Here is a 23,882-nt window from a genome sequence, read left to right as displayed (position 1 = left end):
AAATATAGAAAAACTGCAACTGATTCTATTGTCTAGTATACTGCATATAAAAGAGTGATAAAGATTTCTTTAGATTACAATTACAGGGAGAAGGCTGGAGAAGGATCTGGTACACTATACCTGTAGGTTTATGTTCTACCACTAGAGGGAATTATATCAGTGACAAATTGCAAAATATTTATTTTTCAGAAGGAAAGGCCACACAAGAAGGCGTTGATACTGAATCTATGCAACTGAAAAACTGCAGCAGAATGTGGTTGCTTTGCAGGTTTTTACAGCTAAACAGTAGTTTCACCAGCTATGGTGCTATGTGAAAATCCAACTTAAGGCCATGTTCACACAATGTATGAACATCGCCCGTTGTTTGACCCGGCCAGGTCAAACAACGGCCGATGTCTGAGGTGTTCACTTAGTATCGTCCTTAGGCCACGTTCACACAGTGTATTTAGCTGTTAAACAACCGCCGTTGTTGCAGAGTGCAACAACGGCCATTGTTTAACAGCACTGCTTCATTGAATAGCAGTCTATGGAACCACGGCCGTGGTGTATACACTCTGTATACACTACAGCCATGGTTCTCTGGGGCCTCACAAAATAAATGACTGGTCTTTTTTGTGCTGCCGCTATTCAGTGAACGCTGAATGAGACTGTGCTCACAGTGTAAAGTACGTTCGTACTTTAGATCAGTGCTACTCAAACTTTTTCTATTGGAGCCTCACCCAACAGACCAAGGCAATGCCTGGGCCTCACCAGACTGACCAAGAGGGTGCCTGGGCCTCACTATCTGTGGTGAAAGTCTATTTAAAGGTTGAAAATAATGCTAGGGCTACCTTTCAACCATCTCCCAAGCTCAATATACTAATAAAGCAAGTACACAATATATTAATAATGTTGCTAAAATATAGATTTCTGCAAAAAGCAAAAGGACTGTGCAGAAAATAGTCAATTTGTGAAAACTGGTTCCCTAGCTGGGCCTCACCAACAACTAGGGGGCGCCTCACTGGTGAGGCCTGTCTCACAGTTTGAGAAGCACTGCTTTAGATGGTGGTCAAATGGCTAACTGGATCGCGGGCACACCCGAATCCAATTAAAATAAACTGAACATCTCAGACATTGCCCTTTGTTTGACCTGTCTGGGTCAAACCACGGCCAATGTTCATCCAGTGTGTGAACATGGCCTAAAGGAAAATTCTGGGCTGGGGTGATTTTTGGCAGAGTGATGGTGTAGGAAAAGATGAAAAAAGCAACATGTTCTCAACTCCCAAGTTCCATCGCTGATTCCCCACACCCCAGGTCCCCTCTCAGACCCAGCTCCTGTCTCTATCCAGTTCTGGGGCTGAGAGGGGACCTGGGACGTGACATGTCAGGCCCGCTCAGCCAGTCAGCGGCTAAGTCTGGACCCCACTACGGCCGCTGACTGGCTGAGCGGGCCTGGGTCATCACATCCCTAGTCCCCTCTCTTACCAGGAAGCAGCCTGGGATTGGAGCTGCGGGATACCGGCATCAACTCTGGAGCGTGGGAGGTGAGAGAATGTTACTTATTTCATCCTCCCCCTCCCCAGAACTCTTCCAAAAATCACCCCAGCCGGGAATTCTCCTTTAAGGCTATGTTCCCACACAGTATTTTTGCTTAGTATTTTGCTCAGTATTTTGTGCAGTATTTTTCAACCAAAACCAGGAGTGGATTGAAAACACAGAAAGGCAAATAACGGCCGTTATTTCAAAACAGTCGTTTTAAAATAACAGCAATTATTTGCCATTAAATGACAGCCATCCCCTAAATTTCAACAGTGTGTGAACATAGCCTTTCTGTGTTTTCATCCCCTCCTGGTTTGGGTTGAAAAATACTGACCAAAATACTGAACAAGAACACTGTGTGGGGAACATAGCCTTAAAATGAAATGTATCCTTTCTACGGCCCCACAACATCCCATGGGTGGTGTCCCGCCAAGGTTGTTGCTATTGGTTACACCCTTTGTAAAAGCCTTTACTTTTAGGAGTAAGTAATAATGTAGTAGTACCAGAGTTTTGCCACAAGATGTCATTATTGCAATTAAGTATACACAGATATTGCACAGCTGTAGTACCCAAAGGGTTATTGTTTTGTTTATCTACCACATGGGTCTGTACTCCAATGAGAGTTCTTTGTTCTTCTCACTTATCATCTCTCTCTTGCGGACAGAGCAAAGTTGCTAGAAGCCCAGAAACTCTATCTCGCAACGCAGGTGTAAGCAGGAAACGCTCAGCATACCGCTCATCTCAGGTAACAAGGTCTGGGGCTTGTGTCACCCTCTAGGTTGGGTCACTTGAGGGCAAAAGGTGGTGCAAAGACCAAAGAGTCAATAACAGGCACAAGTATTCTCTCTACTCTCAAGTATTCTTCTATTTCTACCTCTGAAGTTCCGGCAAAGCACAGTACTACTTGGGTTGGGACTCTCTCGGCATCCTCCTCTCTACTCTTCTGATCCTCTTTTCTACCTCTTATTACGCAACTCAGTCAGCACAGCTGTATCACTCCTTCTACTTTCAGTGCAGATCTAAACTCTAAAGTATTAAGTAACCTATCAAGTGTAAAGTATTGTATCAAGGCAAAGCTGTATTATCTGCTGCCTACCTCAAGTATCTTCAGAGTAAACAAGATTATATTTATGCTAAAGAGACTCTGTGATTCCTTGTCAAGCACCGACACAACACACACACCTTCCTTGGGTCATCTCTACTTTCTGCGGGTGGCAGTACCAATAGTCCCGATGGGTCACTACTCCACTCCGGACCCCGCAACAGCCCGGCAGGTCACTGTCCACAGGGGAACAAAGTATAGCCAGCCCACTAAAATAAAAGCAGGCGTGCCACCATAGCTCTGTGCCTAACCGACACTGGTGTCACAACAAAATACCACCAGGCAAGGCTATATCTCGGCCAAACCCCACAGGACTGGTGTCATGCTCAACCACATGGCAAGTGACCGGCCATACCTTCACACCAGGTGTCACCACACATGCCCCATCTCAGAATACCTGAAATTGGCACTGACATTTTACTGTCACTTTTCAGTCATGGTCTGTGGGTGGTCTTACTTCATAGCCCAATCGCTTATACGTGCAGACCAATCGTGGGCAGAGACTGAACAAGAGGGACAGTAGTGTAATGAGCTAGAAGAATGGTGGAGGCATACAGAGACGCAGGAAGGGTGCGGCATGCCGGGAGCTGTAGTTCTCTGGCCAGCACCATATTAAATATAGTCCCTGGATTCAAGAAACTTGCAACGAAGGTGGCGAGAACAGCAGGGAAGGTCTTTGTAAAGGGTGAACAGGGCGGAATACCCCATTAGGTCATGTTCGCACATGGCAAAACAGCGGCTGTTCTGTGACACAACCATGTCACAGAACAGCCGCTGTCTGAGATGTTCAGCCTGGCGGATACTGCAGTATCGGCCGGGTGAACATCACCTTAACTTAATTGGAATGCGGGCACATTAGGGTGTGCCCGCACTTCAATTAACTATAGCAGACAATGTAAAGTACGGCCGGGAGCCATACTTTACATTGTGTGCACAGTCTATTTTGAGCGGCTGCTGTTCACTAAATAGTGACCGCACAAAATAGACATAGGCAATTTTCTGTGCGGCCACATGAAATTCCATCTGATCGTGGTCTTTAAACATGTTGAAAAATCACGATCACAACAGCGACGGACTGCTATGCTTTGCTTTGTGTAATAAAAGCAGCGGCAGCAGACCACTGCTAAGGAATCCCTCCTGCAGGAATTTATGACCTTAAATAGGGGTGATCGGCTAACCTCCTATTGATGAGGAAAGTGCTAGAACAAGAATGGTGTGGGTGTGGCATAGGTAGAGAAGTGTAAGGCACTCAAGCCACTAATTGGATTATATAAATCAACATTAGAACTTAGCTAACCCTTCCAGACCTTCAGTTGTGCAGTGAAATGGGAGAGAGAGAAACCAAGTGGTGAAAGTGCAAAATGGCACTCATCATCACAGTGTGAGGACCACAGAGGTTAACAAACTACTTCAAGATTCTGTACAGATATAAAGGCAAAGAGAAAAGTAGACATGGACATCTATAGAGAGATAAGAGGGAAGGATTTCCTCTTTTCTGTGTCTGTAGCATACTCACTTTGAAGTTAAAAAGTTTGTCCAGGCAAAATTACCCCCCCCCCCCCTCCCCGGCCTTCTCCATAGCAAACCCCCTGCTTCTTTGCGGGGGCGTAACTAGAAATGGCTGGGCCCCATAGCAAACTTTTGATTGGGGGTCCCCCCTTCCCAACTGTCCGCTAAGCCATCAAGTCTAATCATGACTGCAAGCGCTTGACAGGACATTTCCAGAACCTGTGAGGCCCACCTGGTGCTACAAATGATGAGAGCTTAAGTGGGCCAGTGTATTGCAGGAGCGGGCAATGGGGCCCCCAGATGCAGAGGGCCCCATAGCAGCCGTTATGGCTGCTACAGTGGTAGTTATGCTTCTTTGTTATGAATACAGCCACGGGTTCAGCATGTGACCCGCGGCTCTATTTATTCCTATGGAGCCACCAGAAAGAGTATATAGACATACACAAGTATGTCCAGCTTTATTGCCCATTGCTGACATCAGCAGAACTGAAACTTATGTTCTGACCACTAAGGCTTTAGACACCATATTTCAGCCTTGGCACTGGTTAGAATAGGGTGCCAAGTTTAAGGGGTCCCCTGGTCTTCTCTTTTACAGCCTGCAAGGAAGCATGAACTTTGCTACAGGGAGATGTAGGTCCCTACAGGTCCCGGTCCCCATATCAGTCATAAATTGCAGAAAAAAATATAACTTTGTCCTGAGTGAACGAAAGTCTAGCTACTCCTCTGGCATTGACTTCTTTATCAGCTATGAAAAGCTAGGCAGTCACTATTAAAGGGGTTTTCCCATCTAACAAAGTTATCCCCTATCCACAGGATAAAGAATAGCTGACTGATAGCTGGGGGGGTTGGACCACTGGGAACATTCTATATTCAGTTGTTTTAAGGCAGTGTGCATTCATAACCCAACAGTTAATTCTAATGGGAGACTGGGGTCTTCCATTGCAAGATTGCAGAGGGTGGCCAGTGGTCAAACCCACTAAGTCCAGCTAGTTATTCCTTCAGTCACCCTGTACTATGTAGTGATCTAGTGGTGTATGGTAGTAAATATTTGGGAATTGAATTGTGGTATTATACTTGTTCTATATACTAATATTATTTGGATACTGGTATTATTTAGTCGCTCAATGGTGATATTGTCAGGTGGATATATTGTTCTGGTATAGATGTTCTAGTAACAAGTTTATATGCAGATATATTAATATTTGCAGCTGCAATTACAAGAAAAGTAAAAATACTGGCACCCTACTGTGTTTTTGATCAGGGTCTTTGAACAATTTTAAATAATGTTATTTTTAAAACACATTGAATAAGCTTTATCTACATTTATACGGAAGGATTGTACTATACTTTTATACATCAGCCAGAATGCCACATAGCTTGTTAGCTGTTTAACCTGCTACCTGACATATGACAACATGGAATCTTCATCCTGATCAGTGTAGTCAGACACAGACAACTATACTGTGGGATTTTCTGAACCTTACCATTGGTGTACAGGAGAAATAGATATTGGGCAATCCTTGAACTCTAATAACAGATATAAACAGCTAAGGAAGTTGTGTATAAAGTATTGTGCCTGCATTTTGCAGTTATACTTGTACAGTAAATCTTCTGCTACTACTCCATTAAAGGGGTACTTTGATGAAAGACAGAGCATTGTGAATATACATTAGCTTTAATAAGCTTTCTGCTTCTTCGTTCACACAGCGGAATTTTCTTCCTGATGTGGTATGCCCCCGGATGACGTAGCGGTGAGATGGCTGGTCACTTGCTAGATGGAAGTGTGACGCCACTACTGTGGTGGATGGCCGATACAGCCGGACCCTAGGGCTTTGTCACGTGACGCCAGTGCCTGTTGGGCACACAGGTGTAATGGCGTACCCTTTTCCCCTGTGGTCGGTGTCCTGTTGGGTTGCTGCAGGGTTGCTGCAGGGTCCCTTGGGATTATGTCACGGGTGATACAGTCACAGATGGCCAGAGCGCTGTAGTAACCCTCCCGGATAGTAGGACTCGCCTCCCACAGAAAGGGGAAATGTCTCAAGGTTGCAGTGCAAGTGCTGTGCAGGTGGTAGCGAATAGTCACAGACTCAGGTGATAACATTGATTTGGTTTACTACTTGTAAATGTGCAGCAGGTAATACAATGAATCTTGAAATGCACTTGATACAGTTCAAATAAATACACGAACATAGAACCACCAGATCTTGGTTATAAGTGCTGAGTAGGATGTAGTAGTGTTGATAGAGTTGTACTGAGGTAGCGTAGTAGAGAGGAGGGTGCCATGAGAGTCTCAAACCAAGTAGTAATGATCTCTGCCGGGATGTTGGAGTGTAGAGAAGAATACTTGTAGAAGAAGAAGAAGAAACAAACTGTGCCATTGTTTTGATCTTTCCTATAGTCTTCACACCACCTGATGCCCACTAGCTTTGGCGGAACCATACCAATGGGTGACACAGGCCCCAGGCCCTGTTACCTGAGATGAGAAGAATGGTTAGGATTTCCTAAGTACACCCGCGCTGCGAGATGGAGTTCATAAACTTTACATAACCTTGCTCCACCCGGATCAGTTCCTAGCTCTCTGGCTCTCTTGTGGATACTGTCATGCACTGTAGTTACTCCTAGTCCTCGGTGTGGGTTGAGGTGATCTGTTGGCTAGTCCTCTCTTGAAGGGCTTAACAGTGCATCACACAGCGTATGTGGTGCTTCAAGAAAAAGGTTTGTCAGAGGGCTCTGTTCTGCGTCTTACCCATGCGGAGTACTGACTAAGACTGACTCCTGTAGAGGGGACCTGGCAGAGGGCCAGGGCCCAGGTAGAACCACATTGAAGAGCTATTTGATTTGCGTCCTTTCTCCATGAAAGCTTAGCTAAGACTTCTCCACCATCCAAGGGACTAACTTCCTAACCAGCTTTTAAGATGCGCTGTGGTTGGATGGAAAGAGTGCAATAGAGAAACGGGATAGAAAAGAGAGGATAGGAGAGAAGAAAGGAGAAATCCTACTGGTTAACAGAATCTGGGACTTACACAAAAAATAAGCCTTTAGGATACTTCAGCTGTGCAGCTTTTAGACCTTAGTTATATGATACATCTAGTGGTCATGTCTGGTAACACTATAGCTGTGACAAGACCACAAACAACTACAGACTTTTACAAGCGGTTTAAAGGATAGCAACATCCACAGTGGGGCACCACACTGAAAATTCCCCCACGGATCAACTTTCTGCCTGAAGAATTGACATGTCAATTGGCGGATTCTGCTAAAGGAATCCTGTAGAAGTCAATGGGGCTTGAATTCTGCTTGAAATTCTGCTTGAATTCCGCTTAAATTCTATTTGAATTCTGCTTAAATTCCACTTGAATTCCGCTCGAATTCTGCTCCTATTCTGCCAGAGATTAATTCTCTTGAATTCCTTGCTGAATGCTCGCCTATTCCCTTTAGTATGAACATACCCCTAGAATGGAAAGAAAACACCACTTGCAGGACATATAGTAGCTGATAAGTACTGGAAGACTTGAGATTTACAAATAGAGGTAAATCTATATCTTCCTCAAAATCCTGATAAAGCTGGATAAAACATTTTTGCCGGAGTACCCCTGATATGCCGCTCTCTTTCCTCCCCTTGTTGACAGCTATTTATCTAGGTTACAGACCACCATTCTGCTCTAGAGGCAGTGGTCTGGCTGGTGTGTGTATATACAGTGGTGCCTTGGATTACGAGCATAATTCGTTTCGTGCTTGTAATCCAAATCACTCTTAAACCAAAGCAAATTTTCCCATATGAAATCATAGAAATGCAGACAATTGGTTCCACACCCCAAAAATAATAATTTATCATTCTGAATAACATGTAAAACAGATGAAACAAACATTCAGAAACAGCAGAATATGTGATATTATAAATTACTGTACAGTAAGGAGAGGATGGGAAACACAAGGGCTGACAGACTGCAGGGAGCATGAAGGAATGAGCAGGGTATATGTGGGCACAGTATAGCAGCACTCTCTATCTGGGGAGAGAGGGGTTACAGCTATGAAGAGATTACCTCCACAGCCCTGTCCCCTGATGTAAGCCCCAGCCTGAAGTGGATCTGCTATGAATTGGAAGGTAAGGGAGACTTCCTGGGTCAGAGTACAGGGCTGTAGACCCCGCTATGCAGACCATGCCCCTCCTCCACTCGCCCTCCCACCCAGTACAGGGAGCTCTTAAACCAAAGCAATGCTCTTAAACCAAGTCACAATTTTGAAATACTGTGAGCTCTTAAACCAAAACGCTTTTAAACCAAGTTATTCTTAAACCAAGGTACCACTGTGTGTGTGTGTGTGTGTGTGTGTGTATATATATATATATAGAGAGAGAGAGAGAGAGAGAGAGAGAGAGAGAGAGAGAGAGAGAGAGAGAGAGAATGTAGTTATATAGAACTATACAACTACATTGTATATTAGTCCGCTCACAACATTTAGAGCAGAATGGTGGTCGGTAACCTGGTCAATGAGCTGTCAACAATAGGAGGGAAAGGGCTTGCATATCAGAAGGTAATATGTACATATCGGTGGGGTGCCAACACCTGGCACCCCTGCCATTAAAGGGGTTATCCAGCGCTACAAAAACATGGCCACTTTCCCCCTACTGTTGTCTCCAGTCTGGGTGGGGTTTTGAAACTCAGCTCCATTGAAGTAAATGGAGCTTAATTGCACCTGAACTGGAGACAACAGTAGGGGGAAAAGTGGCCATGTTTTTGTAGCGCTCGATAACCCCTTTAAGCTGTTCAGTAGCCACCCTACTCATTGAATGGGGCTGGAAACAGTTGGCTCCATTTACTGTGCAGTAGTGGCAATGTGTAACTGCAGCTTATCTCATGTTCAGGTGCTGTGTAGATTTTCTTCAATTTTATGGTATTATCTTTATATAATTTTTATTTTCATTGTAGCCTCTTTTTTGGAATATACAGTACACAGGTTGGGATCCTGCTCTCTATAGCACTGTACGGTAGCACATGAGCAGAGCAGAGGATCAGGAACTGCTGGGCTTAGATAGCCCTGCAGTTCCCGATGCAAATGTTGAGGGCAGCAGAGAGGACCGTGTCACCCCTTACTGTTGCAACTCAATGGAAGTGCATATGTAAATAAATAAGTACAGGGGGATAACTTTTACTGGAAAGATACTCCAATACAGGGGCAAACAGTTGAATAGGTTCACAGGACACTAATTGTTTCACCCAGTTAGGGGTCATTCACACATCTGTAGAATTCCTTCATATTAATGGTGAATAATGAAAATACTCCCAGTTTCCCAGGACTGGATCCATCTTTTTCCAGCACCCGGGGAGGAGCGTCACAGAGCGGAGCAGACTTCAAAGCTCGCAGCCTGATGAGCAGAATGCAGATAGGAACAAAGCGATTCACTCCCTTCCTACTGTAAATTCGCTCTTCTCTAATAAAGACAAATTGAGTGCAGAGTTTGAAGTATCGCCTCGGGCATATATGCTTATTAGGTGCAGTTTTTCAGCATACCAATAAAGCCTGTGTGAATGAGCCCTAGTAAGCTGGTAGTTAAAACAGCAATGCATCTTCTTCAGAGTGAACTTCAGAACTCTGGGTTATACAAGAAGCTGGCAGCACAGAGTATTCCCTATAATACAGTATAGAGATACCTGTGTCATAGGCAGCAGCTGCACACCTGCGTGTGGGGGGAGGGCAGAGCACTGGTCTACACCCCTCTCCCCCTGTCACCAGTGTACCTGTGTGTGGGGGGAGGGCAGTGAGTCCACACCCCTCTCCTCCGTGCAGGGTTGCAATGACAGAGCTGTCACCTGTCACCACAATGGTTCATGTCCTCCTGAGCAGGTGCACATCCTGAGTCCTCCCTCTCTCTTTCTCTTTCTCTCTGTCATTCACTCCTTCAGTCACGGATCCAGCAACGATGATCACCGTGTTCTTCACTGCCCTCCCTGGGCTGCTTCTTCTCCCCCTGCTCATCAGCTTCATCTTCCCGTACATCTTCCAGGACATTGCCCACTTCATCACTGTAGTGCGCTATGGCATCAGAACCAAGAAGCGGGTCATGAAGACCCCAGCACACACCATAGTGGACATCTTCCTGGAGCAGGTGGAGAAGTCTCCGGACAAGCCATTCATCATCTACCAGGAGGAGGTGTACACTTACTCCGAGATAGATCGACTCAGCAACCAGACAGCCCGGGCTCTGCGCAAACATGCTGGGGTCAAGTCTGGGGACTGTGTGGCCATCTACATGAGCAATTGCCCGGCTTACATCTGGATCTGGCTGGGGGTGGCGAAACTGGGCTGTTCACTGTCCTGTCTTAATAACAACATAAGGTCCCAGTCCTTCCTGCACTGCTTCAGGTGCAGCGGGGCCAAGATCATCCTCACTGAGCCAGGTAAGTAGCAACAACCCCCCCTCCCCCACATACACACACACACACACACCTGCTCACCACTCATCCTGCAGCTAAAGTTTTCACTAGGGTGCGTTCATAGATAGAGTTATCTGACAGATTATTTAAACCAGGAATGGATTTGAAAAGAGGAGAAATCCCAGTATTTCCTTTAAGACCTGTTCTCTATTTATAGTCTGTTCCTTACTTTGGCTTCAATTATCTGTCAGATAAATCTCTACCAAAATTGCAAGTTTTATATAACTTTTTCTATTGAAGGGGTTATCCAGCGCTAAAAAAAACATGGCCACTTTCTTCCAGAGACAGACCCACTTTTGTCCCCAGCTTGGGCAGGGTTTCTGCAGCTCAGTTCCATTGAAGTGAATGGAGCTTAACTGCAAACCACACCTGAACTGGAGACAAGAGTCCTGTTGTCTCTGAAAGAAAGTGGCCATGTTTTTGTAGCACTGGATAACCCCTTTAAGCCATGATGACATGTTAGTATGACAACCAGAATTTTGCATCTGTATTTTCAAGCAAAACTAGTGGTGGGTTCAAAACACACAAGAGATGCAAATATTTCCATTTTCTTTCTGCATGTTTCACTCCTGGTTTTGAGGTAAAATAATGACCCAATACTGCTGTGTGAATGGGGCCCTAAAGCTCTGCTGTAACAGGCCATGCCAGGATTATTGCACTTGTGCAATGCAAAATGGTGTCCAGCACCATTCATCTTGTGATTGCAAAAATCTCTACAATGTTTGATTTTTATGCAATAATCTCAGGTCATGCATTTTTCCAACAGTGTATAAAAGTGTATATTAAAAGTTTTATATTTTGCATTTGGAATTTTATACAGTGCAAGAACATTCTGAAATTGTTACCTGCCTATAGAAGTCTCCCTCACCACTCACCACCAAGTGTTACTCTAGCCTTTAGAAATATTCTAGAGCAGCGCTTCTCAAAGTGTGAGGCGCGGGCAGGGCCGATCCTGGGGTTTCTGCCGCCTGAGGCAAACCTCAGGCGGCCGCCCCGAGTGATGGCCGGCATCTCCCCCGCCCCGCAGCCAGCCGCTTACCTGTCCCACGCCGCAGCCGGCCCGTGCTCTCCGCTGTCTCCACATCCCGTCAGGTCCCACGACGTCACCCTGCAGCTGTCACAGACCTCCATGCTGTGGTGAGTGAGTGGGGTGATCGGGTCTCGCGCGACCCGATCACCCCAGCGCGTCCCCCACCGTCCCCGGGCACTCACCACAGCCTGGAGGTCCGTGACAGCTGCAGGGTGACATCGCGGGATCTGACGGGATGTGGAGAGCGCGGGCGACGGGACAGGTGAGCGGCCGCTGTCATTTTTGTTAAGTGATACTTAACAAAAATGACAGCAGGGGGGACATAATGCCGCCCACCTGCCAGACCGCAAAATCTGCCGCCTGAGGCGGAAGGCTCATTCCGCCTCATGGCAGAAGCGGGCCTGGGCGCGGGTCACAGGTTGGTGAGGCGCGGGACTGTAGCCAAAGAGCAGGCTGTGAGCAGTGGGGCAGCGGCATACTTGTAAGCTCCGACTGATGCCCGCCCGGCTCTGTCAGAGTCCGCATCACTGTTCCTCCGTGCATATTCATGTGTGCACACTCTCAGGCTAGCGGCTGCACTTCCTGACCGGCCTGAGTGTGCACACATGAATATGCACAGAGGAACGGAGGCTTGTCAGTTGGGAGCCTCCCTGAGCAGAGGAGAGGTGGGATTTGTTAAGGTAGCCTGAACCTCGGCCAGCAGTAAAGGTTAATCTTCCTGGTGGCCGGGGTTCAGGCTGTCTGTTCCACCTTAAATAAGCTCTCAACAAATTCCCCCCTCCTCTCAGCTCTGACGAGCCTCAAGCTTCTCAGGTCCAGAGGTGAGAGCATGGGGATGTGTGCAGACACACACACCTCACACATCCCTGCCCCCTGCTGTCTGCTTCCACATCCCTACCCTCTGCCCACATCTCTGCTCCCTGTGCCCACATCTCTGCCCTCTGCTCCCTGCCCCCACATCTCTGCCCTTTGCTCTCTGCCCCCACATCTCTGCCCTCTGCTCCCTGCCACCACATCTCTACCCTCTGCTCCCTGCCCCCACATCTCTGCCCTTTGCTCGCTGCCCCCACATCTCTACCCTCTGCTCCCTGCCCCCACATCTCTGCCCTTTGCTCGCTGCCCCCACATCTCTGTCCTCTGCTCCCTGCCCCCACATCTCTGCCCTCTGCTCCCTGCCCCCACATCTCTGCCCTCTGCTCCCTGCCCCCAACATCTCTGCCCTCTGCTCCCTGCCCCCACATCTCTGCCCTCTGCTCCCTGTGCCCACATCTCTGCCCTCTGAAAAGACCTGCACACTTTTCTGTGTTTTGGACCCTCTTCTGGTAAAAATATTGATGAAAATAAGTCCCAAATTGTGTGTGTTCACAGACAAACTAGACAGTCTAAGGATGGGGAAAATGTATGATAGTGATCTTTGCCATGGATGTGGGGGCAGAGAGCAGAGGGCAGAGATGAGGGGGCAGGGAGCAGAGGGCAGAGATGTGGGGGCAGGGAGCAGAGGGCAGAGATGTGGGGGCAGCGAGCAAAGGGCAGAGATGTGGGGGCAGGGAGCAGAGGGTATAGATGTGGTGGCAGGGAGCAGAGGGCAGAGATGAGGGGGCAGGGAGCAGAGGGCAGAGATGAGGGGGCGGGGAGCAGAGGGCAGAGATGAGGGGGCGGGGAGCAGAGGGCAGATATGAGGGGGCAGGGAGCAGAGGGCAGGGATGTGGGCACAGGGAGCAGAGGGCAGAGATGTGGGCACAGGGAGCAGAGGGCAGAGATGTGGGAGCAGAGGGCAGAGATGTGGGCAGAGGGCAGAGATGTGGGCAGAGGGCAGGGATGTGGAAGCAGACAGCAGGGGGCAGGGATGTGTGAGGTGTGTGTGTCTGCACACATCCCCATGCTCTCACCTCTGGACCTGAGAAGCTTGAGGCTTGTCAGAGCTGAGAGGAGGGGGGAATTTGTTGAGAGCTTATTTAAGGTGGAACAGACAGCCTGAACCCCGGCCACCAGGAAGATTAACCTTTACTGCTGGCCGAGGTTCAGGCTACCTTAACAAATCCCACCTCTCCTCTGCTCAGGGAGGCTCCCAACTGACAAGCCTCTGTTCCTCTGTGCATATTCATGTGTGCACACTCAGGCCGGTCAGGAAGTGCAGCCGCTAGCCTGAGAGTGTGCACACATGAATATGCACGGAGGAACAGTGATGCGGACTCTGACAGAGCTGGGCGGGCATCAGTCGGAGCTGACAAATATGCCGCTGCCCCACTGCTCACAGCCTGCTCTTTGGCTACAGTCCCGCGCCTCACCAACCTGTGACCCGCGCCTCACACTTTGAGAAGCGCTGCTCTAGAATATTTCTAAAGGCTAGAGTAACACTTGGTGGTGAGTGGTGAGGGAGACTTCTATAGGCAGGTAACAATTTCAGAGTGTTCTTGCACTGTATAAAATTCCAAATGCAAAATATAAAACTTTTAATATACACTTTTATACACTGTTGGAAAAATGCATGACCTGAGATTATTGCATAAAAATCAAACATTGTAGAGATTTTTGCAATCACAAGATGAATGGTGCTGGACACCATTTTGCATTGCACAAGTGCAATAATCCTGGCATGGCCTGTTACAGCAGAGCTTTAGGGCCCCATTCACACAGCAGTATTGGGTCATTATTTTACCTCAAAACCAGGAGTGAAACATGCAGAAAGAAAATGGAAATATTTGCATCTCTTGCGTGTTTTGAACCCACCACTAGTTTTGCTTGAAAATACAGATGCAAAATTCTGGTTGTCATACTAACATGTCATCATGGCTTAAAGGGGTTATCCAGTGCTACAAAAACATGGCCACTTTCTTTCAGAGACAACAGGACTCTTGTCTCCAGTTCAGGTGTGGTTTGCAGTTAAGCTCCATTCACTTCAATGGAACTGAGCTGCAGAAACCCTGCCCAAGCTGGGGACAAAAGTGGGTCTGTCCCACTTCTGCCCCCACATCTCTGCCCCCACATCCCTGACCCTGATAATCTTAAAAGATTATCAGGGTCAGGGATGTGGGGGCAGGGCTTCACTTCTGGCTTCGGCGTCCACCAATGGTGAAGCCCGAGCAACACTGTGGTTTGGTTGGTGAGGCCCGAACTGAAAAAGTTGAGAAGCACTGTTCTAGAGTCTGCTATTACATCTGTGTAATACTTTATCTTTTTACATTAATATCATAGATGCAAGTCCTGACCCAACCACTGGTCTAGAAACCTGGACTTAAAGCATCAGTGATGTATGATGCTGTCATTTTGAGTCAATAGACCTGCGATTGGACCAAGACTTTCATTCATATTAAGCAGGTCAAGTCTTAAAGGTGTAGTCCATCAATAGAATCTTCTGACATGGCAAGTAGATATAACCGCATGGATATAAGACATGCTGGAGCTTGCATATATCTAAGATCTCCACTGATATTCTGACATGTCAGATGAACTTGTCAGGAGAATCTATAGGAATGCCCCTTTAAGTAAATGAGCTAGGTATCTGCCTGTTAATATAATACAACCAATAAGGTTGTTAGGAAAATGTATAAGGAAATGTTACATTGTATACCCAGGCCGTGGATTTGCAGTTATGGATAACATTACGGATTATAGCTTTCTGGTTATGTGCACACAAATATTTATATCAGTATTTTAGTCAGTATTTTGGTCTGTATTTTTACCAAAATCAGAAGTGCAAGTGACACACGAGAAAAACTATAATGAAAAGACCTGCACACTTTTCTGTGTTTTGGACCCTCTTCTGGTAAAAATATTGATGAAAATAAGTCCCAAATTGTGTGTGTTCACAAACAAACTAGACAGTCTAAGGATGGGGAAAATGTATGATAGTGATCTTTGCCATGTGATACATTTGGTGTCATATGTTTAGACTTTGTCATGACAACTTGTGGTTGGCTGAAAAAGTCAATGACATCTTGGCACAGCATGTTGCACGTTAAGGGCCCTATTCCACAGTAACGATAATCGTCCGGATCGGCCCCATTTGGCCCGATTCGGCCGATTATAGTTCGGTGAAATAGAGAGAACGATCAGCCGATGATCGTGTCATCGGCTGATCGTTCATTTAGGGCCAGACCCAAAATCATTGTTCCCCCACCGCGCATCGCTACGGTTGAATAGCGGTGCACGGCGGGCGCCCGACGATTTGAGAAGAAACAGCAGCATCATCATACATTACCTGGCTGCAGGGCTTCTTCTCCGCGCTGTCTTCATCCCCGGGTCCCGCGCGCTCTATCTTCTGAATGGCCGGTCAGCTGACGGAGCGCTCAGCCAATCACAGGCCGGGACCGCCGCGGCCTGTGATTGGCTGAGTGTGGCCTGTCAGCTGACCGGCCATTCAGAAGATAGAGCGCGGGGGACCTGGGGAGGAGACGGAGCTGAGGTCTAGCCCTGCAGCCAGGTAATGTATGATGCTGCAAGGACATCGGTAACGATCATCGGGCCGTGGAATAGGCCCAGTAAACGAGCGGCGATCTAGCAGATCGCCGCTCGTTTACATCGTTGATCGGGCCCTCCTCGGCCCGTGGAATAGGACCCTAAGCAACACCCCCTTCCCTCAGTAACCCAAGTACTTTGTTGAGTTAGCTGCAGAGAGTGGCTACCATGCCTGAAAGCTTACTGTCACTAGCCATCTAGTTAACCAATCAAATGAATTGCATAAACAACAAATCTTCGTATACTGGTCACCATGTAAAGCTACATTTCTCCAGTGGGAACTGAACACTTGCTGCTGAGTTCCCTTGGTGGTGGGACGCACTGGTTTGGGAGGCCCTTCTAACAAAAAGGGATTGTCAAAAGAAAAGAACTCTTTAAAGTTTTTGCCTGTATTGCATTTGATTTTAGTACAATTGATACATATCAGTTGTTAATCCGTTTAGCAAGGGGCTATGAGCAGTGTTATGTTAGGCTTTGGCCAGCCCATAGGAAGTACAGTATGTGATAAGTGAACCCCGGAAATAGTTCTTACAGCTGTGCTTGCTATAGTCAGATAAATCACAAAATAGTGTTATCTAGCTGACAGCTAGGGCTCCCATCACACCGGAAACACGCAGAGAGAAGGTTACATATGCAGTAGCACCGTATGGCAATAGGACCATGTGCAGACTACCTTAACAGCACTGTCACCTTGTGTAATCTAGGAAGCCTTCGAAAGGCTTTCCTGATTAAACATGATGGGATCCATATCCATTCTTTGCTGTTGCATACTACTGCTGTGTGAATGCAGCCTTACGGAAGCCTCAAGGGGAAAGCATTCTGTTAAGTTTCTACCTAGTCAGTCATCAAGTTTCCATCCTTCCTGAAAAATTCTAGTGGAGCCTTTGGTCTGCAGGAAAATTCTAATCTACCTGTTCTTGTAGGATACATGGGCCATCCCTTTTGCACAACCCATATCTATCTATCTATCTTTCTATCTATCTATCTATCTATCTATCTATCTCCTATCTATCTATCTATCTATCTATCTATCTATCTATCTATCTATCTCACTGTGCCCAAGTATTAATCAGGCAGATTTCACATGATGTGATTTTGCTGCATAAGGATCAGTAGACCTGGCCTGATGACCCTAAGTAGCAGCATCATAGGAATCTATGATGCTGTCAGTTCAGAACATTAGAGCTGTGTTCGGGGTGGGATTAACAGTCATAATACAGTGAATATATTGTGAATTTAGTCATGTAACATTAGCCATAGGCCTCTTTCACCTTTCAGCATTAGGCTCAGTAGATTTATTTAGAGGTACACACTACATAACAAAAATGGCATTCCTGTGGCTTTGGTATAGATTTCAACTACCTTATTTCTCTAGCATAAGTTGTAATAAATGGCGCAAGAGGCCTTACCTCCTTTACACAAAGACCCGCACCCTTTTTTTGTTAAAAAGAAACTCCTGCTGGCTTAAACTGACAAAAGCCTGACATTTTTGTATATATGTATATGAAGATTTGATCCTTTTTGTGTTTTTGATTCCCCCATCTGATTTCTTCCCACAAATACTAATGCAAAAAATCCTAACCAAAATATGCAAGTGTGCTTGTTGCCTTATTTGAACTTAGTCAAGCATAGTGCTCACAGATATAAAAACATAATTAGATATGTATATGTTTGGGTGTGTCTCATATATAAAAGCTGTGTCCATTTTTTTTTTGTTTTTGTGGGGCCAAGCTGGAACCTGAAAAAAAAGAAAGCTGTGAACCGTTCTGGTGTCCATAGCCAGACAGAAAAATGCTAATGCATGTTTTAGTTTCTTATAGTACCTGAATGGTAGGATTTTCAGGTTACTAAACCTGAAAATCTGAAAAAATTATTTAGAATCAGGGTTATGTCTCTGGGTTACGTTGGCCTCAGGGCAGCATTGTGTTTAATATACAGGTTTCCATGCTACTGAAGCTCATAAAAAAATAATTTATTAAACATGTTAAAAGTGGATTCTGATACAGTTGTGCTCAAAAATTTAAATACTTTCTTGTCCATTTTTCAGAGAATATAAATGATAACACAAAAACTTTTTTCCCACTCATGGTTAGTGGTTGGGTGAAGCCATTTATTGTCAAACTACTATGTTTTCTCTTTTTAAATCATAATGACAATGTATTGCCCCCTCTAACATCAATGACAGGTTAAAGTCTTTTTGTGGTAGTTGTAGATGAGGCTCTTTATTTTCTCAGATGGTAAAGATTCCCATTCTTCTTGGCAAAAAGCCTCCAGTTTTTGCTGATAACATGCTGCATTCATCTTTCCTTTAACTTTGACCAAGTTTCCTGTGCCTTTTTAGCTCAAACATCCCCTAAACTTCAGCGCCCCAATTAAAGGCCATACTGGAGCTTGTCAGTAATTTTTGTGGATGCAATTTTTGTGGATTGCAGATCCCTAAGTATACGAACAGTGTGAACAGCCCAACTGAAATCAGTGGGCCCTAAATTTGGCTGTAATTGTGGATCTAGAACGTGTGACTGTAGCTTTATTTCCAAGTTTGAATATTGTTTTGATTCGACTAAATGCCCACATAATCACATCTCTGACTCTCCACAACCTAAAGCATCTAAGTCATTGGGGGACATTCATGAAGACCGGTGTTCCTAATTGCCCTGCCAGATTTAATAGGATGCGCCTCTTAGTGAATCTGGCCTGACCTGGATGGCTTTGCCGCACCCCCGCCCCACCCGCAAGGGAGAAGGGTCAATCTGCGGGCACAGATCAGGGGTGCAACAATGGTAAATGCCCTCCATTGTCTTCTGTGTATTTCTATGAGATGTTTGTAGTTTCATAGAGAAAGTGACTTCTACTAGACACAAACCAATGTGTGAAATGGCTGGTCACAATGCAATGCATCGGGACTTGACTCAGCTGATTATTGGGAAAATGAAGCCGCACTGTAACAGAAGGAGCAGGGTGCCTGTTTAGCCGTACCCTGCTATTGCCCCTTAAAAAATATAATTCTGGAGTGTTGCTTTAAGGCCCATTTCCTTTTACCTTGCATCTCCTGGCCTGACCACACATCTAATGACACAAACTGACAGATATTACTTCTGATCATCAGAGATCTGGTTAGGCCAGTACTGGTGTCCATAACACGTATGCAGTTATATGCATTGAAAACACTTATGTGAAACCACCCTAATATAACAGTTATTTAGCTGGAAACACGTGTAGTTGTTAAGGCAGTTTTTTTTAGCCAAAGTCAGAATAAGTCCAGAAGGACTATAGTGTCTATATAGCCCAATTCTTTTGAATTTACTATTTGCTTTTGCTGAAAACCTGCACCTCAGTCTGCGCCAGAACCAAAATATTAGGCCATTTGTTCCAACAGAAAAGTGACAAAAAGCAGTATTGCTAACTTCAAAAACTATGGAGGAGATTTATCACACTGGTGTAAAGTAGAGTTGTTTTAGTTGCCCCTAGCAACCAATCAGATTCCACTTTTCATTCCTCACAGATTCTTTAAAAAAAAGGAAGGTGGAATCTGATTGGTTTCTAGGGGCCATTTACACAGCCATATTGGGAAGGCATTTTTGAGTCAGAAGTATTGTTGCAAAGCTAGGCCTCCAGGATTGGATCTTCTATTGATTGAGAGGGAACCTGACATTAGTTTCATCTGTGAACAGGGCTCTGAATCAATGAGGTGGTCTCAAGCATCCTAATTGATAAATCTTCCCCTATTTGCTTATAGGGAGACATTTATCAGTCAGAGCCAAAAACTACCCATTGATATGGAGTACTCTTCCCAGCTGAAGTCACAACTATGATTTCTCAGAATTGAACAGAACAGATCATTGTGGTAATTAAGCCTGTAATGGTGGCTTTACACGTAACGATGTATCGTTCGAATTTGCATGATAACGGTCGAATTCGAACGATAATCGTACGTGTAAACGCAGCGAACGATCAAGCGACGAGCGAGAAATCGTTCATTGTGATCTTTCAACAAGTTCTCAAATCGTCGTTGATCGTTCGCAAAAAACTCGCTGATCGTTCCGTGTAAACAGTCTTTCAACGATTTCCCCTATGTGTGAGATAAGCTTAAGCGATCGCAAAATGATCGCAAAACGAATATTCCGTACGATGTATCGTTCCGTCTAAACGCCTATCGTTATAAAAATAAAAAAAATCGTTCATTGAAAATCGTTAATCGTGCGATTGGGCGAATTATCGCTCCGTGTAAAAGTACCATAAGTCTTTCATGCTGCCAATGGTTTGAGCAGCACAAAACTAGTGACTGGTTCAATTATAGGGCTACTCTGCCATGGAATTCCACCTGATTTACTCAGTGGGAACATACCCTAACTCAGAACCCTAAATCTTGGTGATTGGTTCCCTTTAAAGTGGTTATCTGGGAATGGAAAACTTTATTTATATCGTTGCATATATATAGAAAACAATAAAAACACTATGCTTACCCCTTTACTTCTCCTTTGTATCCACCTCTACTTCCACGACAGACTCGTCTTGGAGGTGTCAGCCAATCACTGACGGAAACCGGGGTGTGTCGCGGCCAGTGATTGGCTTAATGGGATGTTAACACCACCAAACATAACCATGTACTAAACTATAATAAAAAGGGAAAAGAGGAACTGAGTAATCTATTGCTGTGCATTGCATTTGGATACATAAAGAAAGGGTTATTATCCATTACTCAGCAACAGGATAATAATGGTAACAGGAGCCTTGTATTGGCGGCTAATTAAAATCAGTGCCCCCAGACTAAATAGAGTCCTATGGGAGCTAGGAACCTGGGACATTTCACCTGTTTATCCCCATGCAGAATGACTTTCTTGCTTCTGTTGAGATTACACAATGAATCAGTGGTGCCTGGAGCCTCAATAGATCCATCCTTAATGCACCTGCCTCCCAATGGAATCATTTACATGGCTGCTAACTGGGAACTGTGGCTTTTCATCACACTGGTCCAGTGATTCTTGTCCTACCATTTTACTGAAAGTTTGAGGTTACTGTAGCCACTGTGACCAAATGTCTTGGTGTGACATCTTTTTCATGTTGCACTGGTCTTTCAGTCTTTTTTTTAAACAACTCTGATGAAAGAGCCTCTAAGCTCTGAAAGCTTGCTTACCTAATAGGCACAGTATATATATTTACCAATATATATAGATCCAACCTTTAGTGACTAACGTCCGAACCATTGTTCATCTGTCAGTTATCCCTCCCACCCGCTGCCCGTCCTCCTCATGCACATGCACACTACAGTAGACATCCTACAGGTGGGTGGGGATCTATGAGGAAGCATTCTGCTGCAGGTTTACCTCAGCAAGAAATACATATAATGGCCACTGCCATAAGGTGAAGCATCCTCTCTCCTCTCCATATTACAGACAGCAGCAGCAAGGCCCTAACATTGTACATCTTTACACTACAATAGTAACAATATAGGGGAAGATTTATTTATCAGCCTGTACAGAGGAGCAGTTACCCATAGCAACCAATCAGATTGCTTCTTTCATTTTTAAAAAGGCCTTGAAAAATGAAACCTAAAATCTGACTGGTTGCTATGGGGAACTGCTTCCCTGTTCCTCTGCACAAGTTTTCATAAATCCCCCATAGTTCCTTTATTTACTGTTTATAGCTCCAACCTATGCTGCAGTGCTGTACAGAGATTGTAGTCTGTCATGCTGTCCTTACTGCTGCAGTTTCTTCTGGGCTCAGATGTTAGTTACATGTTAGGGGTGTGGCTAAAGAAATGTGGATGCATAGCTCCACCCACCTGATGACTCACTGTTCCCTCACTGACAGGAACAGGAGACAGAAAGGGAACGTGACATCACAGGAAGTAAAGAAAACACAGGCAAAGCGGTCATATGACTAAGCCTGAGAACACAGTAAGTGCTCTAAATACACGATAGAAGTGTATGTAGAATATGCAACACCCACAGTAAATGCAAAGCTAGTTTATTAAACTATCCCGGACAACCCCTTTAAGTATAAAAACATTAGGTCCTTTAAGAGGTCTGAGATCCAAGAAGAGATTTAATGCTCCAAAGTGGGCCTGTAGGGAGCTGGAGATGATCAACGGCACCCCATGAAACTTCATATGTCTTTAAAGCAAATGTACTATTGATTCTAATCAAGCCGGGTCACAGAGGGGATGGGAGATCATCACACTGGGGGATGACAGGCCCGTTCTCAGTGCTCCGTGCTGGGCTGGTGTTAAGGAATACACCAATGCCATGCACTGGAACCGAGTGTAAAAGATCAATCCACCAGTAGGCATTCACCAACACAGAAGCTAGAAAATAGTAATACATGTTCGGAGCTGCCATATCATGATCATTTTAGTAGAGCATGTGTAGAAAGGCTAAGTCTAGAAATATGTCCTTGCCGATGGAGTGAAAATGACTAAGATGAGATGCCGCTACATGCCATAATATAGCTTGTCTTCTGGACAGTGGATTTTGAAATGATTTTTAAAAAAATATTTCCACTGTCACATCTTATAAGGACACTAGAAATAAACAATAATTAAAGTTAAAATCGACAAATAAACAAGTGAATATAAAATGTTAACTAGAGGAAATGGTAGTTGAACTGTCCACATTTTTTGCATGCTTTCTATTCACTCCTGTTATGTAGACACTAATCCACCACTCTTGAAACTAGCCTGGCTAAACTTGTCCACCTGTATTATTAGTCCAAACCGGCTTTGTGTTGTCATACGTAAATGATGTTTAACCGTATTTTACAGTTTACTGTTAAACAGTTAACGCTGTGATTGTCAAACAATTTAACATACCCGTATACATACAATTGCTTTCTGTAACAGACCCATAGTGACCTTGTACCGCAGCAGGTAGGTAGTATAGCATTTAAAGTTAAATGTCTCATTACATTACATCTGTGATAATTGTACTATAAGGAGATGTTCACATTGGGCTGTTAATGATAATATTGAAAAGTACAACATGATCATGAAGTTGATCATGTGGGGGCACTGACACCCATCTGACCCAGTAACTGCATAATAAAAAACTACATGACATAGGTTGCCATGTCTGAGCAGCTGTATGTAAGCCTTACATCACCATGCACAATGTCAAGCATTCAATGGAACAGTTGAGCAATGTAAATGTGTTTTTTAGAGTGACGAATAGAGATGAGCGAACCGGGTTCGGGTTCGAGTCCATCCGAACCCGATCGTTCAGCATTTGATTAGCGGTGGCTGCTGAACTTGGATAAAGCCCTAAGGTTGTCTGGAAAACATGGATACAGCCAATGACTATATCCATGTTTTCCACATAGCCTTAGGGCTTTATCCAAGTTCAGCAGCCACCGCTAATCAAATGCCGAAAGTTTGGGTTCAGATGGACTCGAGCATGCTCCAGGTTCACTCATCTCTAGTGACAAATCGTGTTTTTCTATCTGACAGACTGATGGATGAGTTTTGGTTTGGCAAATGACAGGATGTTTCCTGTCTGATTTGTTTCTGCCAGTTACAAATGTTGGTGGAGGAGGGGTAATGCTATGGAGTTGTCTTGCAGGGTTTTGGACTAGTCCCTTAGACTAGGCTTTAGCACACCAAGAAATTGTGGACAATTGTATACCTCCAAGGTTGTGGGAACAGTTTGGAAAAGGGCATTTTCTGTTCCAGTATGACTGTGCCCCAGTGCACAAAGCATATGGTCAGGTGTAGATATGAGCGAACCTGGAGCATGCTCGAGTCGATCTGAACCTGAACTTTCGGCATTTGATTAGCGGTGGCTGCTGAACTTGGATAAAACCCTAAGGCTATGTGGAAATCATGGATATAGTCATTGGC

General features: G+C 45.1%; 1 protein-coding gene across 1 annotated transcript in view; it reads left to right on the top strand.

Annotated features, from left to right (window-relative positions):
* Positions 1-9,922: 9,922 nt before the first annotated feature.
* Positions 9,923-23,882, top strand: part of SLC27A2 (solute carrier family 27 member 2) — a 40,765-nt gene continuing 26,805 nt past the window's right edge. Inside the window, exon 1 of the mRNA XM_069983523.1 lies at positions 9,923-10,527. Within this exon, the coding sequence (XP_069839624.1) occupies positions 10,050-10,527 (478 nt within the window). The 5' untranslated portion in view covers positions 9,923-10,049. The remainder of the gene's footprint in view (positions 10,528-23,882) is intronic.

The sequence above is a fragment of the Dendropsophus ebraccatus genome, chromosome 1 (assembly GCF_027789765.1).
Source record: "Dendropsophus ebraccatus isolate aDenEbr1 chromosome 1, aDenEbr1.pat, whole genome shotgun sequence".
Lineage (NCBI taxonomy): Eukaryota > Metazoa > Chordata > Amphibia > Anura > Hylidae > Dendropsophus > Dendropsophus ebraccatus.
This window is presented reverse-complemented; position numbering and strand designations above follow the sequence as displayed.